Raw genomic sequence first — 12,344 nt, 5'->3', positions numbered from 1 at the left:
CACACACACAGATGCATACACGTGGTGTGAACAGCTGGCCTTGCTAGCTACGACAGTCACATACACACACACACACACACACACACACACACACACACACACACACACACACACACACACACACACACACGCATACATGTGCGTTGAACAGCTAAACAGCTAGCCCATAGCCACTGGGGGTTAAGTAGCCTGTTTTGGTGTAGCTCTTTTGTCTGTAACACGTTAGTTTGAACAGCTAATGCGCTAACTATTAAAGCTTACAAATGATATTTTCTCCGCATCTAATAGCAGTCAACTAACTGGTGCAATTTTTATTGATTTGACAAAAGCTTTCGACTTAGTTGATCACTACTTGCTCTTAGATAAATTGTTCTCTGCTGGTCTGTCACGTAATGTACTACTCTGGTTCAATTCTTATCTCCATAACAGAAAACAATGTGTTATGATACAAGGATGCAAATGACTTTGATAGTCTACAACACTGGCTCATAAGAAATAAATTACTACTTAATAAAACCAAATCTCATATTATGATTTTTGGAATGCCACAGACCATCAAATTAAAAGTTCACACGTGTGTAATTACATGTTCTGATGGTAGTTCATTGCAAAAAGCTGTATCATATTGATTATATTTTAAAAAGAATCAACTTTGGTATTAGTGTTCTCTACTGCTCTAGAAAATGCTTCTCTCTTACTGTTAGAAAAAAACTTGTGCAACAACTTATCTTACCAATTATGGACTATGCTGATGTTGTATATCAGGTTGCACCCAGCACTAATCTGCTTCCTCTCAATGTTGTTTATTATTATACATTTCAATTACCCTAGTTATCTAAAACAGCTTATGGTACGCTTTTCCTCTACTTACTACTTGAGATACTCTACACAATTCTTTTTTTCTGTCCCTGCTGTAACTTTCGCTACAGCTAAGAAAGCCTTTAGGTTTAAAGCCCCCTCAGATTGGAATAATTTACCTGTAAACATTCGATTCAGTCTATCTCTCCACTCCTTTAAAAATGCCCTGTTTTCCTATTACAGTACCAACTGTACCTGTCCATAATCCTCTACGATACCATGATATCACCTCTTCTAATATTATGAATATCCAGTTTCATTCTTATTCTGCCTGAAACTTGATTATGACATATTTTAATTTGTTTTTTGTTGTTGTTTTTTTGTGTCTGTTTTCATTTTGTTGTGTCTAATTATGATTGTACCGTTTATTTATTTATTGTTAAGGACCCCCTTGAAAACGAGATGCTGCATCTCAAGGGGTTACTCCTAATAAAGAAATTTTCAACAACTCATAGCCACGCGGTCCCCCCGACCGCCATTTCTGTAGTCTTTGTACTGAACTACAAAGAACTCAAATCTTGCGGCGTATCATCCGCCACCATGATATTGTGTGGTTTAGCTACCCCCAAGGTCTCGTCACCTCCCCCCTCCTCCTCACACACTCACACTCACACACACACACACACACACACACACACACACACACACACACACACACACACACACACACACACAGACATGTCTGCTACATGTCTGTTTTGCTTTGTTGTAGTGTGTAACAAGTATATAGGTTTATTGATTGAAGAACTATTGATGGACAATTAATAATTTGGAAGTTAAATAAATTCTATTATACTTTACTTTAAAGAGCAGTTGTTTGTGATTATTTGTGTATCTATTGTAATAACTGCAGGTTAAACAGGTCAGTGCTCGAATTTCACCCTTCTTTTGTTCCTTTTAAAGATAGGTCTACTAGATAAATTAATCACATTAATTAAGATCTGTATTTTAAAGGGAACACCACTTATGACACAGTTTCACAGCTCGTTATTGGTCCCTGATTCCAGGGTGGTGCCCCGTTTTGATTGTTTGTCAATTTGGTAAAGTTATGAATACACATATTCATAACTGTATTAATATTGATAAAACATCTTTGATAAATTGCCAATAATTGAATCTGTATCCTATCAATTCCCAATACTTCCTTGCTTCTTTCCTTTCTTTTATCCTTCGTTCCTTCTTCGCTTCCTACATTTTCCTTCTTTTCTTACCTGCTTTCCTTCTTTCCTTCCTCCTTCTCCTCGCTTCCTTCCTTCTTTCTTTCCTCACATCCTTTCTTCTTTCCTTCCATCCTTCCATCCTTCTTCGCTTCCTTCCTTCTTTCCTTGCTTTCTTCCTTCTTTTCCTTCTTCCTTTTTTCCTTCCTTCCTTTTTTGTTGGAGATGTAATCTCCTTAAATGTGCATATGACAATTATTCAACTCAATGATAAATTAATGAATTTGAATGCATTAATAAACCCCTGGACCGTAATATTTCAGATGTGTTTGAGCAAGATTTCTGCTTACGTTCAAAACTTTGAGCACATTCAAAATATAACTCATCCCATCTGTGTTCTCTGAGATTTGGAGGAGTTGTGATATTTTGAGAAAAATAAAGTTATAATAGGCTATTACAAGAATACAGTCATTATATTTCAGAAAATAATCCACCTGCACCATAGTCTGCTGTGCATTACGTGATTGCTCTGCTGATATGGTAGATCTCAGACCTTCTGACAGACACAGAGCCCCGTTTGGGTCTCTGGTCTCTGAATTTAGGGAAGTGGCTGTACGCTGCTATACATCGGAGTTGGAAAACCGAAAATACGGCAGAAATACACGGAGCACAAACGCGTCACGTCTGCCGCAGCAAGCTGAACAGACCACGGAAGGCATGCTGCTCATCTTTATTTAATCTGCGAGAGTGGACACTAAGCTAACTTTGGCTATGATTCCTGTGAAAATTACACCTTTCACAGCTTTCCTCACGCAGGTGATAGCAACAAAAACATGTTGGTCAGACCCTGCAAGTAGCTGCCTATTCTATTCGCCTTGGAAAAATATGCTGGACAAAGTTGCAGTTCTACCATGAGTTCTAAAAAAAAATTTAAGAACTGCGAGTGCTTTGGAAAATACTTGTTTTCTTATTTGCATGTGCCGTTCTGGGGCTTTTTTAGTCTATTATACTTATTTTTGTAAAAAAATAAAAATAAGAGAGGGCGAGATCCGGGGCTATTCATGAAACATTCGGTGCTGTAGCCGGGGACGCCCAGGCGTAACGACGCCTCTGGTGTAACACCTTCTAGAGCTGAGAACAGTTGTAACAGAAACATAAAGTGCCTTGATGCACACACAGCAGATCGTTTAACAACAAGCACCAGGAAAGTGAAGAAGAAATGGTGGTAAATGTTAAATGTTGTGTTGCAAGATACTCTGGGAAGGCTGCACCTCATACTAAACAGATGATGGCTTCTATAATGAGCAGTTATTGCAGTCTCTCATTATGGAAACCAAGAGCATAGTAGGAAAGCTATTTTTCATTATTAACACAAAAAAAGATAGAGGCAGTGCTGTTTCTACTAACAGACCCAGTCTGTGCTTTTATCTACTTTCTGTAAAGCTCACCGGTGTTTGGCACCACCAGGCGTCCTCCGGGGTGGCCAAACACGCCGTTGGTCCTCAGCTGCTCTTTTCCGGTGCTGAAGGGCCCATTGAGGGTGAGCAGGCCCTGCTTGCGTCTATGAGTGGTAATGCTGTAGTCCTGGCTCAGATCCCGCGGGAAGGTCTCGGCGGAGGCTTTGGCGTGGAACTCTGCCCGCTCGGCCACACCTAGTGAAACCATAAAGGAGCTCTGAACTTTGACCTTGATGTCTGGCAGGGGGTCAAATAGCTCTTTGTCTGTGCTCTCCTGGAAGCAGAGGGGCGTGCTGTATGTCCGTCCCACTGCTAAGTTAGGTTGCATCGAGGAGTTGAGAAGTAGTGGGTTGCCTACAGAGATGGAGAGATAGAACAGCCACACAGTCACTTAAAGCCCTGCTCAAATCACCTTTAATCTCAAGAATTAATACAAATTCCTGGATATACTTAGGTAACATTAATCTAGTTCAAGGTTTAAGAGCCACATATCTGGTTTTCTTGCAGCTGACCAGTGAAGCTCCAATTAAAACAACATGTCCGGGCAGGCAACCACTGCATCAGAGGTAAGGGAGCACAACCTGGACAGAAGGTCCAGGGCTCAGAGCCACAGTCAGAGCGTTTTTTTAATTACCAAGCACACACACAGCTTGATCTCCATCATCCATCTGCTGGAGTCAGCTCCTCTGGACAACGAGTCATCCTCATGAAGGACAGAAGGGAGGGCCAGGAGGGGTGTAGGTGACTGCTCTGTAAATGAGAGGAGCCCTTCAGCTCCCAGTGTGGACCCAACAGCCTGTGGAGGGGGGTCTAAATCTGTGGCCATTAGATGTGACGACGGTGCCAAACAGAGCGAGGAGCATGCCGCATCGATCTGGCAGACTCAGATGTGCAGTGCCCCTGGACAAGACGTGCCAAGATAACAGTGAAGTCATTGAGTCCTTGCTGCCCAGCTGTTGCCTGGTGAGGGGTACAAGGCGGGAGGCTAATGTTGTTTTATTTTTAGGGAAATCGTTAATTACCGGGGGCATTTTGGGGGGTGTTGGTTTTGCTTGTTCTTCAAAACTCTTCTTTTCCTGTTGTTGTTGTCTTTCCAACAGAATTCTTGACACGTCACAATATGGAATATGACCAGAAATGTATTACATTTTTAGTAACTGCACTCCTATTCAAATTAAATTACAGAAAATAGGGCTGAAACTAATCATAGCTAATCATTATCAATTTATATGTTGATTATTTTCTTGATTAATTAATTAATCATTAAAACTGTTACACATTTCACTTCAGTTTCCTAAACATATTCACTTTACAATGATATCAAACAAAGATAAGCATGCCCTTTTTACTTGACAAATTATTTAAAAGAATAATCAATTATCCAAATATTTGGTAATCATTTGTTGTTGATAACCAAATCCATTAATCTATTAATCATTTCAGCCCTAACAGTGAGTATATAAGTTTCATTTTAGTATATACAATATATATATATATATATATATATATATATAGTATGTATATAGTATTAATATTGTTGCATGTGGTAATGCTCATGTTGCATGATTGCATCTGCATTACAAATGATACAAACAATAGGAAGATATAATATGGAATAAAATGTTCAGATAGTTGCTAAAAGAATTGTGTCGCTTTGACAGACCATCCACATGTTGTGGAACGGAGGAGGGTCTGGCCACTCCACATAGCATTATGGCATGGGAGAAAAACGTGCTCCAGTTTATTGGCATTTCTTTAAACTAGGGCTGTCAATCGATTGAAAAATGTAATCTAATTAATTACGTACTCTGTGATTAATTAATCTAAATTAATCGCATACATAATTTTTGCCCGGTGCCTTAACGGTGCCAGAACTGATACTTTTTAAGAAAGTTAAGAAAAAGAAAAAAAAAGAAGGGTACTAAACAACAGTCTGCGACATTAAAGAACGGCTTGTTTATTGCTAAGGCCATATGGTCAAAATTAAATGATTTAATAATAATGTAATAACTATAACAATAACTTATGTCACTAGTAAATTGCTGTTGAACGACAAAAACAACCACCAGATGGGAAAAGGGCATTTAACAATAGTTGAACGAGGCTGTAGGTTACGAGTTTCATTGAACGCACCGTCTGTGTTTTTCTGACAACGGCAGCTGCAGATTGTTACATCCTGGTGTTGGAATCCTCTACAGTGAAATACAGTCACACTTTACACCGTGTAGCGTTAGCTGTCAGCATTTTAACCGTGTTAAATCCAGCTACTAGCTAGCGGTAGGCTAACGTTAGCTGCTGTCGAGTATAGTGTTAACTATCGTCACGTGCAGCGATGTTTCTGTTGCCTGTAATGTCCGTTTTCAGAGCATCCAAGAGCAGATGGTAGATACCGGTCGTTAAGGCACCGGTGCCGTATTATACCCAACCCTATTCAGGAAGAAGATTTTTATAAGTAAATGTTCCAATCAATGATCCAGGCAGCACATTCTCGTCTCCCTCCTTCATTTGACAGTCGAATGGTGGCTAGTACGGCTCCGGGTCAAACTTCAATATGGAATGGATTAATCTGCGTTATTTGTTTTAACGCATTATTTTTTCTCAGATTAATTAATCGAAATTAACGCGTTATTTTGACAGCCCTACTTTAAACCAATCACAATCGTCATAGGCGATGCTAAGGTCCGCACGGAGCTGCTGCAAAATAGTCTCAGGAAGGAACTTGTTTTGGTGTAACGTGTACGTTCAAAAGTTGTTTTAGTTGTGCAACAGAAAACTGAAATTGGACAGCTAGTCTAGCTAGCTGTCTCAATTTACCATGCAGAGATCTGAGAAGCAGTTAACCATAGTCCTCATAAATCCACCAGAGTTTAAAATTCCAACACAAAGAAAGCGGAAGGAAATGGACATACATGCATGTGGCGGTATTTCCTTTGGCACCGAGCAATCCTGGAAGTGGAACATCAAGGATATAGATTACTAAAAGGATAATGTTCTATGAAAAAATTTAAATATGCGTTTTTCATTTCTAAACAGTTAATAGTGACAGTGAACCTACAGGCGACTGCAGATATTTCAGCTCATGTTCAGAGCTGCAGCCAAGTGGGCATTACCCTTCTGCAACTGACATTCGATCACTGCTAAATTTTCTCCCCTCCGGTCGAGTGGAGAATGATCTGATTACCGCTTGGGTGTGCATCTTTAAGAATGGCGCGGGCGAAAATGGAATGGCAGTGGTGAGATGAGAGAAACTAATGAAATGTACCTCAGGTTGAATACCTTGAGGGATAGGTTTGGAATTGGGCCTCTGATTAAAAATCACTCAGGAGAAGTAATGTGGAGAGACAGGGTCAGGTCCAAAGACTCATTCAGGCCTCTGCCTTACAGCCGCTCCAGCAGCAGAGAACCATCCGAAAGCATTTAAGAACTCCTTTAAGTATTTAAGATTTTTTTTTCTTAGCTACTGATTTGCAATTAAACACACTTTTATTTTTAATTTTAGAAGTGTTTCCTTCCTAGAAGAATTGTTTAATTTCCTGCTTTGTTTATGAAAAGACTGGTTAAATGTTAACAATGCAATCACGGCAGAAGTAGGTTAATATAAAATGCCTCAACAACTTTCTTCAAAGCAAACTGGGGCTGAGGAAGTGTTCTACATTTTATGTGGAACCTCAGCCGGACTGATAGAGAGGAAAATGGAAAGGAGTGATTGTGGCCGGTGGAGGGCACAGCAGGCAGGCTGCGGGGAAAGCTGGCCTATTTAAATAGGATTGATGACCTGCTGAATGGAGACCCAGCTCCTACCAGCCCCCTGTTTTTTTCACACCCTTCCAATGGCATGACGAGGGGTGGGGCTTGACCAACTCGCAGGCCTTGGGGGAGCCGGGGGCACAGTAAGGGCTCCGGCAGGGCTTCTCACAGTGCTGTCACTGAGGCAAGAATGGATCACCCATCGCCACAATGGCTATCACTTGCGCTAACCCAGAAATGTCAGTGACAGTAATATGAATGCCTGTAGCGAGGCTGGCCGGGACAGCTGCAGTCACATAACCCACAGAAGTTATTGCTGTGCACAACAAAAATGGAATTGATGTTCACTGTTCCATACACCTCACATTTATCCATCAGTGGTTTAGTCCAGTGTAATCTGATGGAGGAGATTGGTTGCCTGACAGTCAAATGTGTGGTCCGCAGGGAGGGTGTGGAGCGATCTCTATCAGATTGATTATCTCCTGCTTCACAATAACAGAGAAGCAGATCTGTCAAAATAGAAGGACAGGTCCTTTCACTGATTTTAGAAGTATAAATCCTAAGCATATAGGGAGGCTGTATGCCATGCTGCTGCAAACAAATGCCATCAATCACCAGGGTGGCCCTGTCACAGAGGCCTTTGATGATGCTGCCTTTTGGCCTTGTGGTTGTCGGCGCGTGTCAGCGTGGAGTTGATAGCACTCTCTCTTACCTTGTCTGGTGGTCTTGAAGTTGAAAGACTGGAAACCCCCAGTGAGCGCAGAGGAGTCAATGACATCCTCACCGTACTCGCTGTGGTTCTTCCTGTACAGCATGATGGCTATTACAAGGATTACCACGGCAATGATGCCGGCTCCCAGGCCAGAGTACAGGGCTACATCATTGGAGTTGTCCATACCTGAAGCACAGGAGACATATGAAAAAAGGAGAGCTTCTGTAAATTCTTATATAAAAACAGTATTGAAATAATGGCTCAAAGAATATCTGGGTGTGTAGCCAGCACAAAATTAATAAAAGCTCAACCGCTAATAAAGGCCGGTTAAAGGAAACCTTAAAAGGGGTGGAATCACCTGTCGTCTGACAACAGCTCACATGGTCAAATTTTGTATACTGTCCATTTCCACCGCATCAATTCAATACGATTGATCCTTCATACTTAATTCCAGTCATTTTGTCTTTGTCGTACTCTCTGAACGATATAAAGGGGAACTACACCGAACAGAACAAAGTCTGTTTAATATTGGGGAGTGCCTCTGCGCATATGAAATATAAAGTTTTTGTGGCTCCAGGGTGAGCTTAGCAAAGTCTGATAAATTGCCTCAAATCATCTCAGCTAAGACACCAAATGAAAAAAATCTGGGGATGTGATCTTTCCAGACCTCAAGCTCCTCATCTCTGCTTTACATTAGCAACTCAATGCTCCATTAGGGGGGCAAAATGGAACATCTGACATAACTCTTGCAATTCTGATGGAATTAGTGCCTAATAAATATACATCATGCTAAATGTATCAAGACAGCAGGTAAACATGGAGGAAGTTTTGAGTTTGCATTAACTAGGGAACAGGGAAAGGCCAAATTTACGGAATGTAAATGTGTTCTTCTGAGATTTCTCAAATAACACACTCCTTTTTTTCAATGTGAGTAGGGCAGCATTGCCAGAAAAGAGAAAGGCTTTTTTAAGTGTTTCACATAAAAGTGCCTTGTTTTTGTTGTTTTAATAAAGACCCAGAAACAGGGAGGAGGAGATGGAAGAAAAGCAGTGGAGACAATTCTGTTATTATGTAGACATTCAAGGTCAAAAAGAGGCAAGAGTTACAATGTGTTACTCTGGCCCCAGGATGGCAATGAAACAAGAAGAATGGAAAGTGATAAGATGGAGCAGACCATCTGTCTTATCTCTCTATGCTACATTATGCACCGTTACTCTAAACTGTTACATTTCACATTCAAGCTGCTAACATGGAGGGTGATTAGTCTAACTGCCTTTAGACCCACCGGTCTATATCCAATAGCTATGATAGATATCTCACAGTGCAGGCAGTTGGAGCCCATGCGGTGTAGCCGGTGGTCACCAGTTGTTGCAAAGACCAATCAGAGGAAAATTAATTTAGAGTATTCCTACCAGGGTGATCACTCGCCAGATACCAGCTTAATGCACTCCCCATTCAATCATTCAAGTGTTCCTTAAAGCCTGCGAAGTAAGCAGGAGGAATGACATTTACACTGTGGCAGGTTAATGAAAGCACTCACGCTAACACTGACAATCACTTAGCCAAGCTTACTCCAGCAAGTGATTGAAAGCCACCACAGGAATGTGAGGACAACGCCGTAATTTGGTCAAATTAGCTCGTTTGCAATGATTACAACCCATTAATCCTCCGCAACATAGCACATGTTCACTTGTCACAACCAATATATCTCCTGGCACAAAGTAAAAGCACAGCTGTGATGTCACGCTTGTCCATAAAAGTCAGGCACTGAATAATGACATGAATGCTTAATGAGCACTTGTGTTAAAACAGAAGTTGCTCAGGTGAAAGTGAACTAAATGGTGGTAATTCTTGATGTTTCCAGAGTATGTACTGAGAGAAAGCAAACGACTGTAATTCCTTTTTTTTGCTAACTTTTAACTTTAAATATCATCTCTTTCCCCCAGAATTCCGGGCATTACATATGGCAGTCGTGGGGCTCGGAAGTTGAAGATGAAAGAAATCCACAGAGGAAGACTCACTTTGAGGCTTAACATCATGTAGCAGCTTTCGATCTGCAAAGACAGAGAGATAGAATAAGACAAAGAGGAGAGGAAAGTGGTGATTAAAGTCCGAGCCTCGGTGAAGTGATTAAAAAGTGTGGTCTCAGATCCAACAGTAGTGAGGAGCTTTTCTGCTGACTGTGCTCATTGACGATATATACAGTATCTGAAAATGGCCAATCAGGCATAATTACTGCCTTCATATCACTATAGATAAAGGTGGTGAGTTGCAAACTGCTCAAAGGCTCGACTCTTTGAGTGAGCTAATAAGTAGACAAGTCCAAAACACATGGTTGATTTATTTAAGAGGGATGAAGTCACACACTTTTCTACCAGACTTTCTCTAAATGTATATAAAAAAAATGTTTTTATATACATATTCTATATCTGATAAGTGTAAACCTATAAATGATGTTTGTATGTGTATGTGCCCTTTAAAAAAAAAAGTAGTCAAAAAATGTGTGCATTTCAGAACCTTAGGAAATGGACAGTGGCCAACACGAACACACACGCCTATTAACTCGATAATAAAACTGTAAAGTAGGCTATCTTTCAACTTAGGACAGTGCCACTTCTCACAAATACAGATAGGATTGGAGATGAAAAGTTTAACTGACACGTAACTGCGATCAGCTTTGTGGAAAATTAAGAATCAATGGCACCGACATAACCAATCACACTATGACAGACGCTCCACTTAGCACCAACTACAATGTTTAATTTTAAATGAATGTAGCCTACTGGCAGTCTGGCACACGTGGGTGCTCAGTATTTTCCGTGGGTGCTCGAGCTCCGGAGCACCCACGGTATTGCCGCCTATGGCTGCATACATTTGCTAGCATTGGTCGCCCTACAACTTATTTAGACACAAGCTATAAACAAATTTGTGCCCCTTGTTAATTGAAGATTTCACTCTTGAAACTAATCGTTCAGCCTATAGTGTACTCATTATTTATACTAGTGTTCACACTAGTGAGTAAATAATTCAACTTTTTAAGTCATTGCATGTGCATGACCCAAACAGGGCAATTTCATTCCAAACGTCACACATCATTCAAGAATTAATGTCTACACTTCTTACCCTGTGGCAGATTCTGCATGACATACGATATGTCAAGTGAGCAGCACACAGGAGAAAGAGCGCTGACATTAACATGCACTGGACATGTGTCAATCCACAGTGTGATTTCTTTTCAACACACACCTCCTGTTCAAACATGCTTGTGATGATTTGCCATGTTACTGTGAGTGTATACATGATGGTGATAATGATAGGGAAGTGATTACAATAATGATAATGATGATGGTGATAATGATGCCCAGCAGGGAGAAAGGCCTTACTCTGGGTACACAGTCCATCTGTGCAGTTCTCAGTGGCCTCGCTGTTTCCTTCGCACATCTTGCCACGGTGTCTGGGTGCTGGGGAGTTGCATTCCCTACTCCGCTGCTTCTCGCACTGGCTGCTGCATAGGGTCCATTCGCTCCACTCATCCCAGCTTCCATCAACTGCAATATAAGGACAAATGGGGACAAAGATATTAACAGATACAGTTGTGTTCAGAATAATAGCAGTGTGTTTAAAAAATTGAATAATGCTCAAAATCGTTAGAATAGCTTTTAATTCCATAATAGCAATGCATTGGGAACACTGCACATTCAATTCCAAATCAAAACATGACCAAAATTGATCAAGTTTGTGTTATACCTTTACAGAAAGTGAAGAAAAAGGAATATTAGGCTGTTAAAAAAAATAGCAGTATTTGCATTTTTCTTTACAAACTCAAACATTTACTGTATGAACTGAAAAATGTCTCAAGGGTTTGCTTTACTTTGAATCACTGCACTAATATTTAGTTGCATAACCATTATTTCTGAGAACTGCTTCACATCTGTGTTGCATGGAGTCGACCAACTTCTGGCACCTGTGAACAGGTATTCTAGCCCAGGACAATTGAATTACATTCCACAATTCCTCTGCATTACTGGGTTTTGTCTCAGAAACAGCATTTTTGATGTCACCCCAGAAGTTTTCTATGGGATTGAGGTCTGGGGATTGGGCTGGCCACTCCATAACATCAATCTTGTTCATCTGGAACCAAGACTTTGCTTGCTTACTGGTGTGTTTTGGGTCATTGTCTTGTTGAAAGACCCATTTCAAAGGCATTTCCTCTTCAGCATAAGGCAACATGACCTCTTCAAGTATTTTGATGTATTGAAACTGATAGATGATCCCTGGTATGCGATAAATAGGCCCAACACCACAGTATGAGAAACATCCCCATAACATGATTTTTGCACCACCATGCTTTACTGTCTTCACAGTGTACTGTGGCTTGAATTCAATGCATGGGGGTCGTCGGACAAACTGTCT

General features: G+C 40.7%; 1 protein-coding gene across 3 annotated transcripts in view; it reads right to left on the bottom strand.

The window, feature by feature from the left end:
- The window catches only part of LOC144518011 (netrin receptor UNC5D-like), a 343,327-nt gene that overhangs the window by 87,247 nt on the left and 243,736 nt on the right, over positions 1–12,344 (bottom strand). For 2 of the 3 annotated variants that reach the window (XM_078250348.1, XM_078250346.1), the window contains 4 exons: positions 11,315–11,479; positions 9,953–9,985; positions 7,932–8,117; positions 3,464–3,826 (listed from right to left, as the gene is read on the bottom strand). In XM_078250348.1, coding sequence (XP_078106474.1) covers positions 3,464–3,826; positions 7,932–8,117; positions 9,953–9,985; positions 11,315–11,479 — 747 coding nt within the window. The remainder of the gene's footprint in view (positions 1–3,463; positions 3,827–7,931; positions 8,118–9,952; positions 9,986–11,314; positions 11,480–12,344) is intronic. The other variant, XM_078250347.1, reaches the window with a different exon arrangement.

Source organism: Sander vitreus, chromosome 5, assembly GCF_031162955.1.
Source record: "Sander vitreus isolate 19-12246 chromosome 5, sanVit1, whole genome shotgun sequence".
Classification (NCBI taxonomy): Eukaryota; Metazoa; Chordata; class Actinopteri; order Perciformes; family Percidae; genus Sander; species Sander vitreus.
Note: the sequence above shows the minus strand (reverse complement) of the source record. Positions and strands in the feature narration are given on the sequence as shown.